This window comes from Crocuta crocuta, unplaced genomic scaffold (genome assembly GCF_008692635.1).
Source record: "Crocuta crocuta isolate KB4526 unplaced genomic scaffold, BGI_CrCroc_1.0 scaffold26, whole genome shotgun sequence".
Classification (NCBI taxonomy): domain Eukaryota; kingdom Metazoa; phylum Chordata; class Mammalia; order Carnivora; family Hyaenidae; genus Crocuta; species Crocuta crocuta.
Genome location: NW_027532249.1, coordinates 5165871 through 5192631, shown reverse-complemented (window position 1 = coordinate 5192631; position 26761 = coordinate 5165871). Strand labels below are relative to the sequence as shown.

At 39.9% G+C, this 26761-nt stretch overlaps 1 protein-coding gene across 4 annotated transcripts in view; it reads left to right on the top strand.

The window, feature by feature from the left end:
- The window catches only part of PTPRM (protein tyrosine phosphatase receptor type M), a 588144-nt gene that overhangs the window by 86707 nt on the left and 474676 nt on the right, over positions 1–26761 (top strand). For all 4 annotated transcript variants that reach the window (XM_077778076.1, XM_077778074.1, XM_077778075.1 and 1 more), the window contains exon 2: positions 16154–16425. In XM_077778076.1, the coding sequence (XP_077634202.1) occupies positions 16154–16425 (272 nt within the window). The remainder of the gene's footprint in view (positions 1–16153; positions 16426–26761) is intronic.

Sequence of the window (26761 nt, the reverse complement as noted above, 5' to 3'; positions counted from 1 at the left end):
CCTCACTTTACATGAGTCATCTCAGGTTTAGAGTGCTTTTCATAAGGTTACGGAAGGCTAAGTGAGATTTGTAAGTGAGATTTCTCTTCTAGCCTGCTCTTAGAGGGGCGAAGAACATGACTCTCCTTATGGTCTTTCCTGTTGGAATTTTATAGTAAATGGCAGATCTTCCTTCTAGAGCCTCACAAACGTTTGGTTTTGAAAGTTTTACATATGCAAGATGCTTACATTTAAAATGATATCCGACATCTGCTTTAATCTTAATTTCTGGATTTAGTAGTGACGATGACTATCTTCCCAGACATCTCTGCACTAATTGTAGTTTTGCTAATGCAAACTCCCTTTTCCTGTCATTTGCTGTTTATGTAGTGGCATCTTGATGTTGTGTCTGATTAATTGATCCCACAGATGCCTTAAATTCCAGGCTGCTATTTGATCATTTATAAATTCAGTTTTCTATCAGCAGTTTAATGTGGATGTCAATTTAATTTACGAATCTTGTCCGGTTTTGATAATTCCTTCTCTCTGCCCTCTGATGAAGCTCTGGCTTCTGACTACAGCCAAGCTAATGAAACATCTTGAGCAAAATCTTTGGTTTCTTCTTCTGCATTATGGGGAGCTCTCAATCATAGATGCTAAGAGAACCCTTGTAGTGTTTTGGAGAAATATTTTCTGTGACAAACAGTGGTTTAGCTAATACTTTCTTGAGTACCACTAGCAGATTTCTGTTAAATCAAAAATGTCAAAGATGATGCATTTTTAAAGTAATCAAGATTGGTTTATATTTAAGAGAGAAGCTAACTGTATCATGTCTTCTTAAAGCAAGACAGTTTAGCTGCTAGCCTGTCACCAGATACACGTGAAAAAAATTGTCTCAAAATCATCAGTAATTTAGGGAGAAAAAATAAGCCGAAGCTTATGTTGTAATGGTTTGTGTCATTCTGAGATTTAGAACAAAAAACAAACTGGTTTCTAAAGATGTCAATCAATAAAAAATGTGATGAATGGGAAATTAAGCAGTCTCTTAACAAAGTTCTCAACAGCATACCTGTCACTTCTTCATTGTACTTATGGCTCATTTCTTAAGATACAGTCATTAGCGTCTGCAGCTAGTTAAAAGGTTGTGTTTGCTTTACTCTGATTTGTTTTTTCCTTATAAATTATAAAGCACACACATAGTATTTTCCAGCTAAGTTGCTGAAGAGGTTTGGATGATACACTGTATGTAACATGAGTTAGTTCTCCATAAAACTTCACTTTTATTATGAAAGGGGATCACATGACTTCTCTGGATAGAACCCTGAGGTTCCTTCTATTCCCCATGAGTCTCCTCATCCCTGCTTTGCCTTGTATAATAATTGTCTAAAAACTCTTGTTTCAAAGAGTTTCTGGTTGACAGTTCTAAGTCCACAAATTTTCCAGGCCCTTGAGGTTTTATGGTTATGTCAATATCGGTAAGTTTAATGGATCAGATTTGTTAACTTTTTTTTTTTTTCTGTCTGTGTTAAATACAAAATATCTAAAATATTTTAGATTACAGCTAAACTGTGAGGTTCTTGCTAGAGGAATTGGAGGTTCATAGTCCTCAAAATGCCCAGTCTGTAGTGGATGCTTACATGTATTTCATTATGGCTAAAAGTGACCAGGTAAGGCAAATGAATTTATTTTGGTCAGCTCAGTATTTTGATGAATAATCGATCATAATAATATCCATTCCATTATGCTGTGTATCTCTTAACTGACAATTGCATATTTTTAGGTATTTAAAATAAATATCTTGAGGGACACCTGGGCGGCTCAGTCAATTAAGCGTCTGACTTTGGCCCAGGTCACAATCTTGTAGTTTGTGCGTTCGAGTCCCATGTCGGGCACTGCACTGACAGCTCAGACCCTGGAGCATCTTCAGATTCTATGTCTCTCTCTCTCTCTCTCTCTCTCTGCCCCTCCCCCGCCCATGCTCTGTCTCTCAAAACTAAAATAAAACATTAAAAAATAATAAAAAACTTAAAATAAATATATTGAAGCAAGTGTTTTATGCACATTTTTGGTATATGCTACGCCTGTAATTCTGCTTATTATACAGGAGCATGCTATGTTCTAGCTATGTTTATTATTAATTTTATAGCACCTGGATTGATGTGGGATTCCCTCGGGGAAGACAGAGAGGGCCATGACTCGAAAGAAGGCCCCTGCCACATGAGCCCGTCACCTTCTCTCCCAGCAGGAGCACCAGCTGGACTCCGGGGAGGTGAAGAAGGGACACAGTCAGTCCCGCCGTTTCATGGGGCTTCCCTGTCATCCAGTGTCACTTCTTTCCATCTTACTGTATTTTCACCAGCATATTATGTCTGTGGCAAAAATTCGTGCGACTAACAAATGGTTTGCCATTTGTAATACTTGAGAATCCAAGAGAAAGGCATGACGAGAGAGGGCAAAATAGGAAGGCGGCGATGACATTTGGGCGAAGAGACAATTATTTTTCCATGGAAAGCTTCTCTTGTAGTTGCAAAACTAGTATTTCACGTTTGTACCAGGATGGAATCTTTGGAAGGGACACAGAAGGCAGGAGCTGACGAAGGTTGCTTGGCATCTGGTCCGTGGAGTATGGCTGTGGCTCTGGCTGAGGTTTCTTCAGGCTGAAAGGGGTGCTAATAAGTATTTTTAAAGTGATGGTGGCACCTCCCCACAGAGGCTTTGTTCCCTTTGAGCTGTGCTCCCGGAGTTCATTTATTTCTCCACAGGCTTTCAACTTCCTTATTTCGCGAGGTTTCTCACCGGAAAAGACTTATTCTTTAGGACTGTTGTTAGTACTGGCTGAGGCAGCAGGAAGGGGATGTCATCCCGTATTTTGATATTGAAGGATGAGATCAAATTTAAAATCACAAAAGAAAATGGAAAAGCTCCATTACAAAGGAGGCGGAGCACAGTTGAGATCTTGTTGGTTTGGGTTTTTGGGAGAGAAGAGTTGTGGTATGACCTTGAAGCATCCGTGTGCTGCGAAGTCAGTTGTGAGTTGCACTTCGCATTCACTTACTTGCGTACATTGCAGAATGAAGCAGAGGAGAGCAGGAAACATGAATATAATACACATACACATGATAAGAAAAACAGCGACACACATTTCTTCATGGAAGTTTTCTAAGTAGGTATGTTTGTATGTGTATGTATGTAAATGTACGTAGACACACATAGCATTATAGGGCTGTATATACAGTGTGATTGGTACTATGATGAGCCAGTATGTCTGAAGAATACTGGTTTTAGAGCATTGCATTTAGCGCTTGAATGTAAACACTTCAGATGTCCTTTAGCTCAATCAGATGCTGTTGGTGGACCCTTTGGTTAGTTCACTGTTCTCTGTGTTTCTGTGGGTGTTTAGCGTTGTGAGGATTTGATGCACTGGAATAGATATAGTACCTGGCCTAGGCACGGGGTGGCACATTTTACATCCCTGCATTCTCTTGTTCTCCTTAAGAGCAGCCAAGATATGTCCTTGGAGTCCTCTTCCTTTCCTCGTTGCCTCAAAGCTGGCTGTTTTCTGAATTCAGCCTCGGTGCTGTCTTTCCATTTCCCATGGAAATGGGATCATGTTTTGTCTCTTCTCTTCTCCACTTGTCTCTCTTTATCCATTTGTGTTTTCTTCTACCAGTTTTTTCATAGCCAAAGGGCTTGGCTTGATAGCCTTTATCTTTGAGTTAAGAAACCAGAGATTTTTTTCTTCCTTTCTTTCAGTTTGTTTGTTCTCAATCTTTTTCTTCCATGCTGAGAAAAAAATGTACACTTGAGTTTGAATGCTATACCATTCAAACTTTAAGCCTGTGCCACTTGGTGTGGCCTACACATCAGAGCTGGTTCACTCATTGTTCCTGCCCATGACCAATATGGAAATTGAGAGCAAGTCTTTAGAAGATTTTATAGGAATTTGACAGAGTGATTTCACATTTATTTAATCTAATAGCAAATTTGGGCTTGCATTTTGCATGTTTTTTTGTTTCTTCTTTTTTAGAAACCCTATTTATTGCATTTTAATAAATATGATCTGAGATGCATCAGATATTTAAAAAATTGTTCTTCATCATGGATTATTTGAGAAGCACTGTTGTAGGTAACTGGATTGTTACAATAGGTATGTGTAATAGGTCAAAAGAAGATAATGAACATGTAAACTAGAGGCTCATGTAAACTAGAGGCAGTATGTATACCAGCAAAGATGGGACTTATAAGCTTTCTATTTGGCTTTTGGATTTTAAGTCTATAAATTTGAAGACATGGTCATAGAGGAAAAAAAAAAAATGAAGACAAAGCAGCCAAAGGAAGAGAGAGGCCAATGATCTGTGTGCTTTTACTAAAAGTAAGAGGTTTAAGAAGTGAATCCTATAGTGGCTTTAAAGTTTGCAAGACTGGACAAGTTTTCCTTTTTGCCTTTGTTGAGGAAGAAAGATTCTTCTCCTGCCCCTCAAGGGTCTTTATTTTTGGGGGGTGGGGTGGGGGCTGGTCAAAGAAATACATCTACATGAGACAGATTAGCAGGAGAAAATAAAACTTAATTACATATGTATGGGGAGTTCCATATGAATATGAGGGTCACAGGCAGTCAGGAAACTGAGGCTTATATGCCATCTAGAGCTGAGGCAAAAAGGGTAGGCATCTGAGACTTCAAAGGGAAGAAAGACAATTCACAGGAAGATGAAAAAGAGTAAATGTTTGGCAAATATATGTTTGCTGGGTCATGAAGAAACAATGAGACATAGAGAGGAATTTTAAGAAATGGGCTTTTCTAAGTTCTTCCCTTTCTACCAGACCTACTTCGTATTATACTGTAATTATCTGTAGTGATGGTTCCCTTCCTGGAGCAGCTCTTCCATCCAGATTCTTTTAGGCAGCTAGGGGGAAGATCAAAGTCTCTTCCTGAGCCTTCCATTTCTTAAAAGTAATCAGCCTAAAATAATCCATATGTCATAGAGACACACTTTGCAGGGGGGGGGCAAGTTTTGCTCCTCCTTCTAGGTTCTTTGGCTGGTCTAATAATTAGATTAATATAAAACAGATTAACATGAGAAAACCAACAGAACTTTAATATCATGTATACTTCCTTTGTTCATGGGGGAGACCCTGGAAAAGAAAATGGCTGAAGCCATGATCTTAAATAACTATCTTCAGCTAAAGACAGAGGATGTTGGAAGAAAAGCAACAAGGGTAAGGTTGTTATGTAAATGTAAGTCTTTGCCTTCTTCATTGACAAGAGTTTGTAGAAATTTGGTCACCCCCCTCTTCCTGATACAGAAAGGGACACACCGTTACAAATGGACCTTCCCCTCATAAGTGTCTTGTACACAAGGTTAAGTTCTACTCAGTTTTGAGAGCTTCCCGTGTATGCTCTTTCTTAAGAAGAACCAGCTCAAAATAATCCCCGTGCCAAAGAAAACACATTTTAAGGAGTCAGATCTGCTCCCTATCCAGTTCATAAAACACTGCTTCTCTGCCAGTCAAAGTATTTAATAACACATGTAATTCTCTCTTCCTGCTGAATGATGGAAAATACTGCCTTTTTTGTTGGGCACACAAAGTTTCTGAAACATAAGAAGAGAATTCCCATTGCTTCCCCAGCCTTTAAAAATCTAGAGCCTCTACCACACCAATGCAAATTTTAATGATGGGGTAGAAAGGAGTAACTAATTATATGTAGTTATTGCTGCTATCACAAACAATGATGGGAGATAGTCCAATCAAAAACATTTGCCAGTGGATATGATTAAGCTAAATTTAATTCACCCAAAGATTCAACAATATTGCATGTTTGCAAACGGTTTTCCTTTTCAGAGAGACCAAAATCATTATTCGTAAAGACCTTCAAATTGTGCTTTAAAAACTGCCCCTTTTGAAGGCAGCTCTGTTACATGGAACTCTTTCCATTTGCAGGCGATGTTATATTCTCTACTTCCACACTTGTGACTTAAGGGTGTTTTGTTATTCGAACACAAACAGAATTTCTATGCTAATTTGAATTCTGATTTCTTTTATTTATTTGCCCAGTTGGAGTGTTTTTTGTAGGGAATAAAAAATGAGGTAAGAAAGTACCTACAGAGGGAGACCCAATTAGTCTTTGAAAATGCATTTCCTCACAGTCAAAACATTGAAGCGGAGGTGAAAATTAAACATTCAGCCATATAGGGATATTTTTAAAAGCAGCCTTAATAGTCTAAAATTGAATATAAATGTTTGGCTCCTTTAAACACGAGCAAGTTGACTTCACTTTCATAGCCGATAGGTGATAAATTCAAACAATTAAAAGGCATCTTTTCCCTCCCACCTGCCATTTTCTATATGCACAAGTGTGAATTTACCCCCAGGATTCTGAGTTTGCCAGACTGTGCTGAGCCTGAGTGTACATACTTTCTCTAGCAACCTCACCATAAAACAATAGGGCATCACTGTCAGGAAATGCTTGTGTCGCTGAAACATTATCTTCTCTACTTCGAAACCATGAGATAAGTCCTCATGACCACACGCAGAAATAAAGATCTGCTCCCCAAAGCTTAAATGTAGGGGCAACATGAACACAGTTGAAGGCTTTGTAACCCTTCAATACTAATGTTCCTCTCTCGTAAAGAAAGGAAACTTAAAAAAACTACCACTTCAGTGAAATAGGATAGGACCAGGAAGGTTGTGCGGTAGACACGTGGAAATGCATCGAGCTAAAGGCTAAAGAATTGCAGAGAATTTAGAGAAGCCACACATTTGGATGAGGTGTGAGAAAAACAAAGTAATAATTTTGTGCATTGCCATCAATATTTGAACTTGTTATAGGACAAGCATTGTTCCAAGTATCTTTATAGGTGTTAATCATGAATTATGGGGGCTCCATAGAAATACCAATTGAGGGACTCAGGAGGGGAAAGGAAAGGAAAGGAAAAAGGAAAGGAAAAAGAACTCTTCTGTGAACATACCCCAGGAAGGTGCTTGGTAAAGTGAGACTTTTCCTTCAAAAAGTTTGTGTGTTGACCATAGTGCTGCTCAGGTGGCTTCTCTACTGTTGAAAGGAAGAGCAACTTTGCTTGTGACCAGTCCAGGCAGAATTGCTTCCTGAGGCCAGAGAAGGTGAAGAAGATGGCATATAGACAGAGCCGGGCTTCTACTGCCACCGCACCCATGTTCTTGGAAGATCTTGGACTAATTTCTCAGGATCACATAGTGAAAGTGATAGATCTTGTGAAAAAAATGGGGCTGGGGCCGACCACTCCAAATCTGTGCAGCTTTATAGCTGGAGAACTGACAAAAATAGTAATAACCCTTCTGAAAGCACTGGTCCCATCAACTCCCATCTGGGGCATTCAGAATCCCAGTGACTCTGTTCTTAGCCCTGTACCCCTAGGATTCCAGCCTTGTCTTTCTCACTAGAAAGGGCCATGCAGTCAGTCCTTTCTAATAGAGATCACTTTCTGTTAACTTAAAAATAGGTTCCTGGGTTTGTCTTCTTTTTTAAATTAATTTATTTAAATCTAAGTTAAGTAGCATACGGTGTAATATTGGTTTCAGGAGTTGAACCCAGTGATGGATCACTTGCATATAATACCCAGTGTTCATCCCAATAGTGTCCTGCTTAATGCCCCTTGTCTATGGTGTCCATCCCCCCTCCCCTCCCCTCTAGCAACCCTCGATTTGTTCTCTGTATTTAAGAGTCTCTTATGGTTTACTTCCCTCTCTGTTTGTATCTTATTTTTCCTTCCCTTTCCCTATGTTCATCTGCTTTATTTCTTAAATTCTCCATATAAGTGAAATCATATGATATTTATCTTTCTTTGACTGACTTATTTTGCTTAGCATAAATCACTCTAGTTCCATCCACATTGTTGCAAATAGCAAGATTCCATTCTTTTTGATCATTGAGGAATATTCTGTTGTACAACTATACTACGTCTTTTTTATCCATTCATCCGTCGTTGGACATTTGGGCTCTTCCATAATTTAGCTATTGTTGATAACACTGTTGTAAACATTGGGGTACATGTGTCCCTTTGAGTCAGCATTTTTGTGTCCTTTGGATCAATACCTAGAAGTGCAATTGTTGGGTCATGGGGTAGCTGTATTTTAATTTTTTGAACCTCCATACTGTTTTCCAGAGTGGCTACACCAGTTTGCATTCCAACTGACAGTGCAAAAGTGTTATCTTTTCTCTGCATCCTCACTGGCATCTGTTGTTTCCTGAGTTGTTAATTTTAACCATTCTGACAGGTGTGAGGTGGTATTACATTGTGGTTTTGATTTGTATATCCCTGATGATGAATGATGTTGAGCATCCTTTTCATGTGACTGTTGGCCATCTGTATGTCTTCTTTGGAAAAGTATCTGTTCACGTATTTGGCCCATTTCTTCAGTGGATTATGTTTTTGGGGTGTTGAGTTTGATAAGTTCTTTACAGATTTTGGATACTAACCCTTTATCTGATATGTCATTTGCAAATACCTTTTCCCATTCCATCGGTTGCCTTTTAGTTTTGGTGACTGTTTCCTTTCCTGTGCAGAAGAAACTTTTTATCTTGAAGAGGTCCCATTAGTTCATTTTGTTTCCCTTTGCCTCTGGAGACATGTCTAGTAAGAGGTTGCCGCAGCCAAGGTCTAAGAGGTTGCTGCCTGTGTTCTCCTCTGGGGTTTTGATGGTTTCCTGTCTCACATTCAGGTCTTTCATCCATTTTGAATTTATTTTTGTATATGGTATAAGAAAGTGGCCCAGTTTCACTCTTATGCATGTCACTGTCCAGGTTTCTTAGTGACATTTGCTGAAGAGACTGTCTTTTTCCATTGGATACTCTTTCCTGCCTGGTTGAAGATTAGTTTGCCGTACATTTGTGGGTCCATTTCTTGGTTTGCCATTCTGTTCCATTGGTCTGTGTGTCTGTTCTTGTGCCAGTACCATACTGTCTTGACAGCTTTGTTATATAGCTTGAAGTCTGGGATTGTGATGTCTCTAGCTTTGGTTTTCTTTTTCAACTTTACTTTGGCTATTCGGCGTCTTTTGTGGTTCCATACAAATTTTAGCATTGTTTGTACTAGCTTTGTGGAGAATGCTGGTGTTATTTTGATAGAGATTGCATTGAATGTGTAGTTTGCTTCAGGTAGTATTGACATTTTAACAATATTTGTTCTTCCCATCCATAAGCATGAGATGTGTCTCCATTTTTTTGAGTCTTCTTTAATTTCCTAAGTTTCTTTAGTTTTACGTCTTTGGTTAGGTTTATTTCTAGGAATCTGATGGTTTTTGGTGCAATTGTAAGTGGGATTGATTTCTCTTTATGCTGTTTCATTATTGGCATATAGGAATGCAACCAACTTCTGTACATTGATTTTATGTCCTGTGTCTTTGGTGTATTCATGTATCAGTTCTAGAAGTTTTTTGGTGGAATATTCTGGGTTTTTCACGTAGAGTGTCATGTCATCTGTGAAAAGTGNGAGGCACCCGGGTGGCTCAGTGGGTTGAGCATCTGACTTTGGCTCAGGTCATAATCTCACAGTTTATGGGTTTGAGCCCCGTGAGTCTGGAGCCTGCTTCAGATTCTGTGTCTCACTCTCTCTCTGCCCCTCCCCTGCCTGCACTCTGTCTCCTTCTGCCTCCCAAAAGTGAATAAACATTAAAAAATTAAAAAAAAAACAACCTTGATATTGAGAATACTCAATTTCAAGCTAAGAGGATTCATTAAGAGGATTGAGATATTTTGCTTTTTCTCTTTCTTAGTTCCTTTGGCTTGCTCAGGAGCCAGCTGAAACATGTATCCAAGATCCTCTCTCCTATTTAATTGAGGTGCTTGGCTAGACTCCGGGAAGGGAGAACTGAGTCCTTTCCAGGTCTGCTTGTCTTCCGAATGGTTGTCAGTGTTGTGCCTAATTTGTCTATGTGCTCTTTTACCTACAATTATTTCTAGAACTTAATGAATGATACATAAATGTGTTTTGAATAGTACACATGTAAATTGTTAAAATCTTTTAAAAGGACACTTCAGCAATACATTATAAAAGTGTTAAAAATTTAGATAGATCTAAATTTAGCAATCTACTATTAGGAATTCATCCTAAGAAAATAACAAAGCATGGTTGCAAATAATTAACTATAAGAATACTCATGGCAATTTATTTATAATAATGAAAAATCAGAAACAGTATTATTTCCAGTGTTAGAGGGCTAGTTAATTTATGTTGCCTCAACACTAAAATTCATTTTGCAACAATTAAGAATGTTATGGAAGACCATTTGATGATCTATTTAAGCCTANGAATATTCTGGGTTTTTCACGTAGAGTGTCATGTCATCTGTGAAAAGTGAAAGTTTGACTTCTTCCTTGCTAATTTGGATGCCTTTTATTTCTTTTTGTTTTCTGATTGTCTTCTTCACCAGTCAGTGTTACTTCCTTTTCAGACTCAGGAGGGAGCAGAAGCTTCACTTTTTTTTTTTTTTTGGTCTTGCAGTTTCCCAACAGCTTCACAGGGTGGAGAGTGGCTCTTGAAACCACTGAACTTCTTGCCATTTCCTCCCCTCAGTGAATGCACTTCTGTGCGATTATAGCTTTGTATAAAGGTCATCATGGAGCCCTTTATTTAGATCCCTCTCAAAGCTTAATATCCTGCAGAAAGTCACACACGCATCCAAGGGACTTCTGTGTTACATGGACGTCATTCCCCTATTTGCTAATCCTGTTTGAGTTCATCTGCATTACAGAAGCACACTGTATAACAAAACGGACCGTTTTCTGGCTCATAAAGATTAAAAAGGAGAAAGGGGTATAAAAATTAGGATCACTTGAGTATTTGTAACTTAAAACACCTGACTCTCACCTTGACCTCAAGTTAAAAGGTTCTGTATACATTAGATCAAAAAACTGACAGAATGTTTTGTGCTTGAATGGAATACAGTGGGAGATGGGCTGAATAACTAGGAGGGTAGTGTTTTGAGGATTCCAGATGATTCCCGGAACAGTAATGGTAGGAAATTATCCAGTTTATACCAACGTGTTAAAAGGGATTTCTCTGTTTCACCTTCACCCAGGCATCCAACCTAGATGTTGCTGGATTTGGGAAACACATGCTTTTGCCATCCTTTGCCTATTGCCATATTTACCACCCATGGCTGCCCAAATTTCACCGATAGCAACACTGCCAGAAACAATATTCCTGGCGGTGTGGAAATAGTAACAGTTTTCGTGATTTGGTGTCGGCCTCAAGGCCAGGTCATGGTCAACCCCGTCAGTAGAAATATACACTATAACTGTGTAACAGGCAACAGAGCCCGGCATGATCAAATATGGAATCAATCTGAGAAAAGTACGATTTTTAACTCATGTTATAAACACCAACAGCCAGGTTTAGACTTGTGTTGGTCAGCCCTGTGTATTTTGAAGAATTTCTCTTTGTACATTTTGTAGACTGTAGCTAACCCAGCTCATTTCAATGAAATTCTCTTGCCACTTGTTCCTTTTCTGTGCCCCCAACGCATTCTTAAATCACATTTGCAGCTCTTCCTTATTACTGAAATATATGTTCCATAGATAACCCTTCCCTTGTGGCCTGGCTTTCATATTTCCAGGTGTGTAACATTCATCTCTTGAAAAATTGCTCTGTTTTCAAAGAGCGACTATAATTTTCCTTCACTGTCGTGAAGGGGTTTGTTTTCTTCATATATGCTCAAATGGCATATGAAGAAACATGGGCTTATTGGAGTGTAACAGAATGAGTAATGGGCTGGACGCTGAGAGGCTCAAAGTTTTGCTTTGGCCACTAACGCATCCTGAAACCTGGATAAACTGCTTCCTAATCTCTCTGTGACTCAGTTCCTATTTATCTTTAATACCATTAACTCTACCTCACTCCCTTTACAGAAGGGCGAGGTTAGGGTACCAGACATCAGCAAACATTGTCTAATATTGATCCCTTAATAGTAGCCTATTAATTTATAAAGGATATATCTACATTCATGTTTTTTATTCAGTCCTGATAATAATGCTCTGGGAAAGGTGGGCTTCTCCTTTTGCTGTTTAGGAAATCACAGCTTGTAGACAAGATAGAAATCTCACAATTTCTCTAGTAGTGTATGCATGTTTATAGATATCTGTTGGGTATACACTAAAATGAACCCACACACAAACATACAAGCACATGTCTTCTTGAAAATGATGATTCACAATAAGGGAAGTTTTAACAGGAAAACTTGACTGGGGGAATAGTCTTCCTTACTCAGTAGAAATCATGAGTCCAGTCACCTGTGACTATTATTTCTTTTTTCCTTCGTATGCTCCAAATTTTAGATGTTCTTTCTCCTCAGAGTTTCAATAAATTTTTCCTCTGCCTAAAAGGCTTTATGATGTCCTGTTTTTCCTTTTATCCTAGAACACTTTGCTTTTATCTCTCTTCGTGTAATATATAAAATTCACATAATTATTTTAATTGCCATTTTTGTTGGCCTTAGACATGGGGAGGGCCAAGTGACACAGTTGATGTCAGGGTACTTGGAAAGCTTGAATCCATGTGGAAACTCTTCAGCAGTCACGGGCAGGCTAGTGCTATGGATGGAAAGATACAAATTGCTCATAAAGACTTCTGAGAATGACCATCCTCCAATTGGCATAATGATTACATCAGCACGCTTCGTCATACCAGTCATGAAAACACCTGCACATCAAGGGATTGGTTGTTACAGCAGTGGGGCAGGGGTGGTGGCGCTGACTTGTCAGAGTTCTTTTGATGACAAGGTGTGTCACCGGGCCAGTAAGGTTTTCTGAGATTCCACACATTGGACCAATCTGTTATGTTTCTGTAGGTTGCAAGAGAATATGAAAGTGGCTGCAATCACCAAATGGTGGCACCATTCTAGAATAGCATCGTCGAATAGCATAGTACTTTCTGAGACGGTGGGAAAGCTCAGTATCTGTGCTTCCCAATGTGGAGGCAACCAACCAGACGTGCCTATTCAGCACTTGAAATTTAGCTAGTGTGGCCAAGGACCTAAGCTTTTTTAATATTATGGAATTTAAATTCATTTTAATGTAAATAGCCACCTGTGGCCAGTGACTACCAGATGATCAGTGCAGGTCAGCGAATTATGCCTATTTTTGTTACTTAGAAGGCTAATTGTAGTGACTTCAAGAAGACTTCTCATTCAATGATCTTTTTTTTTTTTTAATGTTTNGATATATAATAAATATATAAACTATTAATATAAATATGTTAATATGTATAAAAATCATGAAATTTATTTCTATAAACAGAAAACATATTTATATGTTTATAGAAATATATTTATATATTTTTATGTATATAATTACATACATATAATACATATAACATATATACATTTATATGTATTATCATATGCATATAATTATATACATATATGTATAATTATACATATAAATTATGTATGCATAAGTAGATATAAATATGATATCTATGTACATACATGAATATATTATAAATATGAATATATATTTATACACACATATGTAGATATTATACATATATAAAATAAGGACTAAAGTATATGCTGAAATAAATATATTAAAAAGTGGTATCTCCTTAGCTAGTAGGGTAATAGGTGATTTGAACTTTTTTCTTTCTACCATCTATCATATTCTAAATTTTCTTCAATGTATATGTTACTGCTTTTGTTTATAAAAACCCTAAAGAATAAAATGTAGCTTTTCTTCCATATGGAAAATATCCTATCTAACCAATAAACTATTTTTTAATAAGTGTATTAGCAATATAATTTAAAAAATATGGCCTCTGGGATAAAGTTTTCATCCTCCACAGTATTAAAATGGAGGCAGGGTGGATGGCTCAGTCGGCTAAGCATCCGACTTTGGCTCAGGTCAAGATCTCACAGTTTATGAGTTTGAGCCCCACATTGGGCTCTTCACTGACAGCTTAGCATCTGGAGCCTGCTTCAGATTCTGTCTCTGTCTCTGTCTCTCTCTCTGTCCCTCCCTTGCCTTTTAAAAGAAATCTCTTCTTTCTCAAAGATGAATAAATAAACATTTGAAAATTATTAAAAAATAAACACATAAAATGGAAGCAGGGACGTGGGTTTGGTTAAGCTAGGCTTCAAAAAGACTTTCTATGTGATGGACTAGGCTAAGAGGATACGTGTTTTTAGAAACTTCGTTTGTTAGGGGACCTTCTCAAAGTCGAGAAGGCATTGGTCTGAGACGTTGCCACTGCCCCTCTGGAACGTACACTAGGTTCTGCCTTAGTCTCCAGGAACCTGCTGGATTGAGGCCACAGGATAACCTTCCAGGCAAGACCAGAAAGTATCCTGTTCATGTGTGTGCTCTGGTCTTCCCCTCTTTCATATCAACACTGCCCAGAATCTCTAGGATGAACTCTTCTGGGCCCCTGACAGCTTCCAGAGTGCAACACATTGGTATAGTGTTGACATCAGCTATAATCCATATGTTAAAGTTTTATTTCGCCTTTGTCTAAGCTTAGGCAGCTATGCAAAATATAAACTGGGTGCCACAAATGATAGACATTTTTTCCCTCGGGGTTGCAGGACCTGGAAGGCCTGAAGGATTGGAGTCAGTTCTGCGTGGCGGCCCTTTTCCTGCCTTATAGATGGCTGCCTTCTTGTTTTCTCATGGTTTGCTCAGTGGCTTTTCCTCTGTGCGTGCATCTGGAGAGAAAGAGCTCTTGTCTCCCTTATTCTTATTAGGACACTAATTATTGGGGCTTCAACTTCATGACCTCATCTAAACCTAATCATCTCCCTTTTTTAAAAAAATTTAAATGTTTTATTTATTTCTGAGAGAGAGAGAGAGAGAGAGAGCATGAATAGGGGAGGGGCAGAGAGAGAGGGAGACACAGAGTCTGAAGCAGGCTCCAGGCTCTGAGCTGTCAGCACAGAGCCTGACGCGGGCCTCAAATCCACGAACNTGTTACTTAGAAGGCTAATTGTAGTGACTTCAAGAAGACTTCTCATTCAATGATCTTTTTTTTTTTTTAATGTTTATTTGTTTTTGAGTGAAAGAGACAGAGAGAGGNAGAGCCTGACGCGGGCCTCAAATCCACGAACCGTGAGTTCATGACCTGAGCTGAAGTTGGATGCTTAACTGACTGAGCCACCCAGGCGCCCCTAAACCTAATCATCTTCCTAAAGCTCCATCTCCAAATGCCATCATGTTGGGGTCAGGGCTTCAACATATAAAATGGTGGGGGCAGTGGGTGGACACAACATTCAGTCCATAACAGCCTTGGTGCACCTAGTTCAGACAGTTGGAATTAAAGGGATTATTGAGTTTAACGGTATTAGGAGATCTGTCTTACAAAGGGATTATGGAACTACATTGCATATGAGGTGGTCCTATATATCGGGCCGTTGTGATTTTCAATGGATTCTTCCTTTCTTGAGTTCTTTTGAATAAAATGTGTTGCCTCCCCAGTTGTGCACATCTGACCCCTCCCACCGAGTACATCTACTTTCCACTGTCACCTGTCTTACATTACTGAGCAGTGCATAACATACCAATTTCAGTCAGAATCTAATTCTCACTATATCTGTTTGGTTTTCTGGTTGATTCATCAGGAATATTTGTCAGGAATAGCTTTCTACCTTAAGTCTACTGGATTTAAAAGTGTACTTGTAGTGGCACCCTGGTGGCTCAGTCACTTGAGCATCCGACTCTTGATTCTGACGTAGGTCATATTCCCAGGGTCATGGGATTGAGCCCTACATCAGGCTCCGCACTGAGCATGGAGCATGCTTAAGATTTCTACTCTCTTTCCCTTTGCCCGTCTCTCCTGCTTTCTCTCTGTCTAAAATTAAGAGATAAAATAAATTTAAAAGTGGTTTGTAAAGATTCTTTTTAAAAAAANGGCTCCAGGCTCTGAGCTGTCAGCACAAAGCCTGATGTGGGGCTTGAACTCACAAATCATGAGATCATGACCTGAGCTGAAGCCGGATGCTTAATTGACTGAGCCACCCATGTGTCCCCACCCCCCATTCACTGATCTTGAGAATGCTTTGGGGTGAAAAGATATGAAAGGGATGGGACTTTCAAAGCCTAAGTAAGATACATGGCATTGCAATGTCAACCCATAGAAATGACAGTGGCTTGGAGAAATGGCCAGAAAGTAGTATTTCAGGTTGTAACTCTCCTTTGATTTTCTTTTTGCAGGGTCTTTCATGTTGGTGAACACGTCTGGGAGACCTGAGGGGCAGAGGGCCCACCTTCTCTTACCTCAGCTTAAGGAAAATGACACCCACTGCATTGATTTTCACTATTTTGTATCCAGCAAGAGTAATGCTGCTCCTGGGTTACTCAATGTCTACGTGAAGGTCAACAATGGGCCTTTGGGGAATCCTATCTGGAATATATCTGGAGACCCCACCCGCACATGGAACAGGGCAGAACTGGCCATTAGTACTTTCTGGCCTAATTTTTATCAGGTATGCTCTTTGTTTTCATTTCTTGTTTTGATGCATCTTCTGAAATAAGAGTTTTTAAATGTTTGGATAAACAGAGAAGGTATAAGAAGTGTAGGTATTTTTTATACCAATGTTAGGAAAGTTTGTGCTGTTTGATAAGGGAATGTATTAAGTCTTTGTATATTATCTTGAGAAATGAGTAAAAAAAACACCTTTCATCTTTGTTTATGCAGATATTTTAAGAAATTAAAAGCAAAATAAAAACAAAATAATTGTTTTTAGTAGCCTGCAGCAGGGCAGGAAACACTGTCTGCAAGCACTGTATTTAGTAAGCCATATCTGAGCCATGGAGACACAGCACTTGATTCTAGAAGAGGAAGCCCTATTGCTCATGGGTTACTGGCAGGACTAAATGAGTCATTAAGAAGTGAGCCTCATGGGCCAAGCTAGCAAGGGGCAGCTTCCTGTTCCCATCCCTGCAAGCAATGGGAAACAGACAACTTGCGTAGGCTCAGTCCCTGTCATGCGGGAGCTGGTATCCTGCAATTTGGGATGTTCCGTTAAGACCCACATCACCCACTTGGAATTCTCCGTGAATGTAAGTAAATGGTGGAGGCAGGGACGGTTAAAATGTAGTACCAGAGTAGACCTGATGTCATGTCCCTGCTGTCTGAGAGTGACTTGTTTCACGGGAGCATCCTGACTCAGGATCAAAGGTGGGATATTAGTGACAAGGGCATTCGGTGCCTTTTTTGTCGTTGTTTTTATTTTCCTTTTGTCCACAACACCATCAAAAAATAACTGGAGAGGCANAGAGAGAGAGAGAGAGAGCACTAGTGGGGGAGGGGCAGAGAGAGAGGGAGACACAGAATCCAAAGCAGGCTCCAGGCTCTCAGCTGTCAGCACACAGCCCAACATGGGGCTCGAACTTGTGAACCGCAAGATTATGACCTGAGCCGAAGTCGGATGCTCAAATGACTGAACCATCCAGGTGCCCCTGTAAAGATTCTTTAATACAGCATTGCTGACTTTTTAAGAATCTGGTGATCAATATCTGTAAAGGGTTTAGAGCCACTGAAAGTACACTTGGTGACTTAATTTAGTTTTAAAGGTTTAAAAGGCATAGTGATGGTAGTACTTCCTTCGTGTTTCTCCTTTACCTGCTGGGCAGTAAACACACTGGAATCATTACCCTGATAGCAACACAGACTATAAGGTAAAGGGCACTCTGCAGATGATACAAGAAATATCTGCAGGAAACTTCCCAAACACAGAGGATTAGGCCTTACAATCTCCATGTCTCCCAACTGAGATGAGAAAGACAAACTGTATAACAAAGGGCAATAGGAAGGCAAACACTTACCAAATCCTATTTCCACCTCTGGCCCAAGGTGTCACTTTAACTGGAGATGATCAGAAAAAAAGCTAGAGAAAAGCTGTCCGTGCTGGCAGCATTGCCCAGAGGAGGAGATTCCTGGCACATTGTGGTCCCCAGCCCTTTGGACTGGCATACCTTCATTGAGGAGATGGCTGTCATACCCTGATGCTCTTAAAGATGGGAATCATGTACGAACCCCTCTGCTTTTGGACTAATTTCCCAGACATATTTATCTATAAGAAGTTCTGTACTGGTCTGAGGATGTGAGTGTGCTCTGTGTGACTCCAGTTGACCCTTGAATGACATGGAGGTTAGGGATGCCAACCTCCCATGCACTGGAAAATTCGTGTATAACTCTTGACTCCCTCAAAACTTTACTAATGATCATCTCTTAATCAGAAGCCTTACCAATAACGTAAACGATTGATTAGCACATGCTTTGCATGTTATATGTATTATAAACTCTATTCCTACAATAAAATAAGCTAGAGAAAATGTTATTAAGAAAATCACTTCTGGACTTTCTATCCCATTCCATTGACCTCTGTGTTTATTTTTGTGCCAGTACCATTACTGTTTTCATTACTACAGCTCTATAATACAGCCTGAAATCTGGAATTGTAGTACCTCCAGCTTTGTTCTTTCTCAAGATTGCCTTGTGGGGTCTTTTGTGATTCCATACAGTGTTAGTATTATTTGTAATTAGTTTTGTGAAAAATGTTGTTGGCATTTTGATAAGAACTGCATTGAATCTGTAGATTGCTTTGGGGAATAAGGACATTTTAACAATATTAATTCTAACAATCCCTAAGCTTGGAATATCTTTCCATTTGTTTGGGTCATCCTCAATTTTTTTCATCAGTGTTTTATAGTTTTCAGAGTACTGGATTTCACTTTGGAAAGGAAGTATGTTTGTAGCACTGAAAAGGAAGTATGTTTGTAGTGCTATTCCATAGTTATTGAAAAAAAATACAGGTGTAAGCGGACTCACACTGTTCATACTTGTGTTGTTCAAAGGTCAACTGTATTATGTTTTTAATCACAAACTATGAAAAATATTTTTTGATGTCATGTGTACATGCATGTATCTGACATCTTACTTATGTACATGGTTTGTAAGAGTCAGTCTCCAAATGCTCCATTCTTAGGGTACAAATAGGCCATTTCTGGGCCCAAAAGCAGAGGACAAGATACTAGGACATGGCCATCAGAAGAAAGTGGTCCCCTTGAGAGACCCTCTGTCAGTACACAGGGACTCAGCTTTCCCCAGACGTCACTTCTATATCGAATCCACAGAGAATTTAGGCTGCAGGATACATTGTAGAGATCTAAAACATTACTGTAAAGTGAACACAAATATTAGCATGTTAGAATATTTTATGTTCCTACTGGACTTTATTTCTAAAAGTTGCTTTTCCCACTTTATTAAGTAGTTTTGATGTAATGAGTTAAGATCACTGAATCAACTGTTTTAAAGGAATTTCCCATTACTTGGGAGTGAGCAGCATCACACTGTAGTAAAAGAACATACACCTGGTCTCAGATAGAACTGCATTTGAATATCAGCCCTGCTTATTTGTAAGTTTGGGCAACTGACTTAAACTTTTAGAACCTCTCTAATTAGGGGAGTGTTCAGGGAGTGAAGATGAGTGGAAGAGCACATTGAGGATGTGCCAGCCTTTCCATAAACGGTGGTCGTTTATTGAGATTAAGAATTATGGTAGACAGAGAAAGGGAAACAGCTTTTATCTGAGTGCTAAGTCACTCCTTAAATGTATTAAGTGGAATGGCAGAAGGTGCTCAGTGAAGAAGTGTTAGAGGAACAGATTCGTCCATGAAACCAGTTGAAATCAAAGAAGCCAGGGTTCTTTCCACCAGAACATTCCAGAACTTGCCGTCATACAAAAATGTGGGGTACGGTTTCCTGAGTGTTCCTGGTGTCAGCTACTCTGGACACTGTCTCGTGCTCCACATGACCATCTTGGGGACTGGTGCACTGGGCTCGTCCCTCTGTCCCATCCTTTACTCTCCTTTTTGTCAAGAGTGCCCATTTCTCACCGGGCTTTGGCCACTCCATGCTCGTCATTTCTCAACTTGGTCAGAATCTGAGTTTGGGGGAGGTTTTCGCTAAAACTGTACACAGCTGCCCTTTGTACTTCTGCTAAACCGTAAGTTTCCTTGGGCATCTATTGCTTTCCTAGTCTTTCCCCTGACGTTATCATTATTGGGCATTTATAGTTTCCAAATGTTTCTTAGCAAAGTATTCTCACCAGAGCGCTCGTTCCATGCAGCCCTTCCTATTTATAGCCGAGTCGTGTTCTACAGGTACGGATCACAATGGTAACCTGCGTGGAATACAGCTCATTGTAGGTTAATTGCTGTTCCTGAAGACATGAATTGTCAAGTATTCAGTGATTAACATGTATTTAATTTCATAATTACTGTTTGCCCTCATTGCTGTTCCTTACAGCCTGGTCCTGTGTTGGGTGGCAGTAGTGAGGAGTGCCGGCTACCTGCTTTCGCAAGGGCGCCTGGGCTGTAGGACCACTTCCTTTGATTTTGACATTGAATTCCTGCCATGTTAAGAATAGCATTTTCCTTAATAGCATTAAGAACAAGCACCCTCTTGCTTTCTTGTGCTAATGAAAAAACAGAGAGAAGAGACTAAGGAGGAGAAGGATTTCCCTTTGATTCTGTATTTTTCTCTTCTCTTTTCTCTTTCCCACCTTTCAAATTTCTGGAGGCTATGTATTGATTTCCCAGGGATCCTAACCCCTTCCTGCACCCAGAGATGCCCGGGGAAACAGCTACTCACTGCCTTCACCCCACTTTTAGAATATAGTGATAATGAATCCAGTGAGAGGCAATGGAAGCAGTGATCTTTAAGACAAATGGTTGCTTTGAAAAGAAAAATAAATGCATAGATGGCTTTGAAGTCCCCATCCCCGTGCATCTCAATAAAGGGGTTGGAGGGGCACCTGGGTGGCTTAGTCAGTTAAGCGTCCGACTTTCGCTTGGGTCATGATCTCACGGTTCATGGGTTCGAGCCCCGCGTCGGGCTCTGTGCTGACTATCAGCTCAGAGCCTGGAGCCTGTTTCAGTCTGTGACTCCCTCTCTCTGACCCTCCCCTGCTCACGCTGTCTCTCTCTCTCTCTCCTAGAAATTAAAAAAAAAAAAAACAAACATTAAAAAAAAAATAAAGGGGCTGGGGTAGGGACAAGAGGTAATATGGGGACCAAGTCAGAGTGATGACAGTCCTACTTTCTCTAGAGCCTACCGGTTAAAACAAATTCTTAGAGGTACTGAAGGGTCCTGGGAGAAGGTGAGGCACGGATTCCAGCTAAGACCAGCTCTAAATTCTCCGTGCAGTGAGGACACAAAGGATCTTACACTTTGGGAAAGGTTAAACCAGGAGTGGCCCTTTACCGGTCTGACATCTTTCCTGGTAAATGAGGAGCCGAGGGAGTAGGAATGACTGGATCATTTCATCTTTTCACATTGAACTCCAACCTCTCTTTCCTACCCAGCTGCCTTGGATTGTTTGCTGTGTTTGCCGTCAGCTCACTTATTTCGCTAGAAAGTCATGGAAAGCTACTCTGAGTGGCATCAGCTCTGTCTACATTTACCGCACATGTTGCTCATCGATCTGTCACAGACACTAACTCAGGAAATGAATGGGTGAGCGCGGGAGCACTGCTGTGGCCAGCTGCTCTACCCCAGGAAATTCCGAAGGGGCTGGACAAATTGAGAGCCTGGTCCCTAGCTGGGTTTGCCAACACTGTTGCCCGGCAAACTTGAATAAACTCCTTATGAGGAAAGCCAATAACTCAAGTGACGAAGACTTGGAAAAGAGAACGGGAGAGGTTTATTTCAGTGCCGGCAGCTTGGATAAGTGTCAGACACAGGCCTTAACAACTCACCTATCTGCCCACCAGACGGACACCTAGAGTTGTACAGGGAGGGAATCCAGGGCTACATGCAAGAGAGCAGGGAGAGAGTGTGTGACCACGGGTAGGTGTCGGTGTGTGTTCAGTATGTGACCATGGGCAAGGAAGGGGACGTGTGGGGTGTGGTTTTCTAGCGTTCTGCTGCTATCAAGTTTGTTTTGGTCTGGAACTTGGAATGTTCCAGTCATTGCAAAATGTTGTCATCGGTGCCTCAAAAAAATTTGGTAAGAAATAAGAACAAGAAGTAGATTCCGGGGAAGAGGGCACATTAAGACAATCTTAAACTCACAGTGTCCTATAGGTACAGTGAGATAAAACCTAAATTTGTATAAATAATCCAGAAAATGACTCGAAGACTGGCAGAACAGGCTCTCCATAGCTAACTGTGGAGAAGAGACCACATCAGAAACAGTTCTCTAAGCTGGCTCCAGGTCTCCCATAAGAGAGAGACACACCTGCACAAATCTTGCTAGCACCATGTGCCCCCAACCTTGCTTTCTCCTGGGGACTCTTGCATTCTCCCTCTAACCTGCCCTTGGCAGGAGGCCATCCTAAGCAGTGCCGTAAGCATGTGCAGGTAGCGTGGCAGGGGCCCACACCACTCCAAAGTGATTCCTGACCTGGGGAGACGGAAGATAACCACACACATGCCAATTCACCTGTGGCCCCAGCGGTGGGTTTGATTTCAGGTCCTGCCCACCAATGAACTCTTTCAGGGGACAGTGCAAGGAGAGCATCCAGCCATTTGGTGCAGCTGCAGCTCTGGCAAACATCTGGTCTGACCCAACTCAAGCTCAAGGAGGCCCCAGACCGGCCCCTTAACAATGCAGACACCAAACCCTGCCCGCAGCAGTGAAAGAGAGCCATTGCAGATGACCAGACTGAAAACAAATACAGCTCAGCCACAACAGTAGGGCACACGCAACACAAATAGGAGACGTTCCTAAAGTGCCAGGTTCTGGTGAACAGGGGATACTACACTACAGAGCTTTTTTTTTTTTTTTTTTTTTTTTAATCCACTATTTTCAAGAACAGGAGACATAGCTGACTCTCTAAAAACAGACACAGAGTTAGACAAAAGGAGGAGACAGAGAAACCTCTCCCAAATGAAAGAACAGGACAAAGTCACAAGACAGGTAAATGAAATGGAGATAAGTAATATGCCTGATAGAGGATTTCAAGTAATGGTCTTAAAGATACTCACTGGACTTGAGAAAAGAGTGGTGACATTCAGTAAGACCCTCAACAAGGGGATAGAAAATATTAAAAAGAACCAATCAGAGATGCAGAGATCAATAATTGAAATTAAAAATACACTAGAGGGAATAAATGGTGGACTAGAGGAAGCAGAAGAACACATCGGTGAGCTGGAATGCAAGAGGAATGGAAAGCAATCAAACTAAACAGGAGAGAGCAAAAAAATTAAAAAATGAGACTAGGATTCTGTGTTCTTAGATTGGAAGAATTAATATTGTTAAAATGTCCATATTGCCCTCAGCAATCTCCAGATTTAATGCAGTCCCTATCAAAATGCCAACAGCATTTTTCACAGAACTAGAACGAAGAATCCTAAATTTGTATGGAACTATACAAAAGACCCCCGACAGCCAAAGCAATCTTGAAAAAGAAAAACAAAGCTGGAGGTATCATAATTCCAGATTTCAGGTTATGCTACAAAGCTGTACTAATCAAAACAGTATTGTACTGGCACAAAAATAGATACATAGATCAATGGAAAAGAACAGAAAGCCCAGGAAAAAAAAAAAACATGATTATACGGTCAATTAATCTTTCTCAAAGGTGAGAATATGTAGGAAAAAAAAAGTCTATTCAACAAATGGTGTTGGGAAGACTAGACAGCTACATGCAAAAAAAATGAAACTGGACCCCTTTTCTTATACCGCTCACAAAAATAAGTTCAAAATGGATTAAGGACCTAAATGTGATACCTGAAACCATAAAAATCATAGAAGAGAGCACAGGCCATGATTTCTCTGACATTGGCCATAACAACATTTTTGTAGATCTGACTCCCAAGGAAAGGAAAAAAAGCAAAAATAAACTATTGGGACAATATCAAAATAAAATCTTTTGCACAGCAAAGGAAACAAAAATACCCAAAAGACAACCTACCAAATTGGGAGAAGATATTTGCAAATGATATATCCAGTAAGGGGTTAATATCCAAAATATGTAAAAAAAAAAAAAACAAAAAAAACCTGTTATAACTCAACACACACACACACACACACACACACACACACACACACACACACACCCCTAAATAATCTAATTACAAAATAAGCAGAAGGGGTACCTGGGTGGCTTAGTCAGTTAAGCATCTGACTCTTGGTTTCAGCTCAGGTCATGCTCTCACTGTTCGTGGGTTTGTGTCCCAAATTAGGCTCTGTGCTAAGCTTGCAGTTAACTTGGGATTCTCTCTCTCCCTCTATTTCTTCCCCTTCCCTGGTCTCTCTCTCTGTCTCTCTCTCTCAAAATAATAAACTTTTTTTTTTTAAATGAGCAGAAGACATGAAGAAACATTTCTCCAGAGAAGACATTCAGATAGCCAACAGATACATGAAAAGATGCTCAACATGACCAGTCATCAGGGAGATGCAAATCAAATCCATCTGTCAGAATGGCTAAGATCAAAAACATAAGAAACAAGGGTTGGCGAGGATGTGGAGAAAAAGGAACACTTGTGCACTGTTGGTGCGAATATAGAATGATATAGTCACTGTAGAGAGCAGTATGTAGTTCCCTTAAAAAATTAAAAATGGAATGACCATATGATTCACTAATTCCACTACCACTACTTACCCAAAGAAAACTCACAAAAAACTAATTCATAAAGCTATATGTATCCCTATGTTTATTGCACCATTATTTACAAAAAGAAGATGTGGCATATGCATATATATATATATATATATATATATGGAATATATATATGGAATATTATCTTTCCTTCAAAGGGAATGAAATCTTGCCATTTGCAACAGCATGGGTGAATCAGGAGGGTATGATACTAAGTGAAGTAGGTCAGAGAAATGTAAATACCATATGATTTCATTAATATGTGGAGTTGGAATTCATTTAATTAAAAAAAAAACCACACAGACTCTTAACTATATAGAACAAACTGGTGGTTGCCAAAGGAGAAGTGGGTGTGGAGATGGGTGAAATAGGTGAAGGGGGTGAAGAGGTACACTTAACATGAGTAATGTATCAGATTTTTTGAATGGCTCACTATACATTGTACACCCAAAAGTAATATAACAGTGTATATTAATTGTACTGGAATCAAAAAATAATATAAATTTAAAAAATAAATAAGAACAATGGGTTTCAGTTAAAGCATGAGTCAAGAGGTCTGTTTCTGGGTTTAACTGTTGGGATCTACAGTTAAGCAGGACAACTTGCTGATAAATCTCCACTGTCAGTATTCCTTCCATTTTTATGGGAGTATGACCACCATTATCCAACTGGCTACTTCCTGCTGGACACGGGAGATGAAGGTTTTTTGTTTCTGTTTTTAGGTGGAAGAAATGTACCTGTTGCCGTATTGATTGTTTCTGACTCATTAAGAGTGTGAATTGAAAGCATATAGTCTAGGTACAGACCACAAGAAATCTGAATCCCAAATAGAACCCTGCTACTTAGAGTAGAATGGTCAAGCCCATTTTGATTATTTCTTTGAGGACAGATTCTACACCTGTCAATATCCATGGAAATAAATGTGAAAAACAATCTCTGATTCTTTCCCTTATTCCATCCAAGGAAAGGGTGTGGTGGCCCATGGTTATTGTAACCATATACCTTGCTGTCTAATTTTCTTGGTGCTTCTTTCCACCTCTGATGAAGCATTAATATAGGCACAGCAAGATGGATTAACAATGACACAAATCCCCCCTTGCTTGGCTAGGATATAATATAGGGTCATACAGTTATCCACATGACTTTAGTACAGGGATCTAATGATTTGTGATCATTAGCCAGGTGATTAGAATTTGGGACAAGCTGGGAAGCACATGATGATGTACAGCAACCACCTCCCACCCGCCACCATGGCAACAGTGTGTAACCAAAGAAATCTTCACCCCCATCAGAGATTTTGCCTGGGAAGTCATGATCTAGTCTGGTAAATACTTGTAGAGAACTGGCCCAATGCTTAGTTTCTTGGGCAGGATGAATGGAGAAGGCAGTCACTAAGGTGGCCAGAAGATAATGTATGGGAGTAGAAGAATTTGTAACACACACCATGGCCCAGTGGACTCCGTTTAATCTTCAAATAAAAACAAATCCAGCCAGAGCACAAAGAAAGAAGGTGGGAGAATTGGCCCACCCAAAGGGCAACTTGCTCTATTCAGTCTGTGCCCAGCTGACCCTGGCTGTGAATATTACCCACAACTGGAAAAGAGACACACTGTTGTTTACACATAGGGAGTTGGCCTTTTATAGTTCTGTGTGATATCTAATTGGGGAGTATGGACCTATTTTTTGTTCTTTGAAAATTACCTCCTTTAGTACATTAATTAGAGGACTGAAAGACATGGGGTACCTTATGATCATCTTGGGAAAATCTAGCTGTTCTAAATTAGAATTAGAATAGCTAATGGATAGCTATTCTAGCAATACATTGTTTGGGCCTTATCGATTGGAAGCCAGTTGTCTTCATGAACTCCTGAGGTATTGTAAACGGGGGACCAAAGGGTCTCCATGGTACAACACTGATTGGGCTTTTAGACCTATCCAACAATTGACAGCATGTGTATTTGAGTCCAGAGCCTGAGTTACCCCATCTAGTCCATTATCTTTCCATCCTAGAGAGAAAAAAGACATGATTAATACAGACCATGGAATAAATATGTTGTTATGGGTTCTTTTTTTCTAAAGAGATATTTTAAGTCTTGAACAGGGTGGCTTTACCGGTAACAGGGTTTGGTGATCTCTTCTATCTACTTTTCTTTTCTTTTTTTTTTTTTTTCCTAATGTTTATTTTTTTGAGAGAGAGAGGGAAGGAGGGAG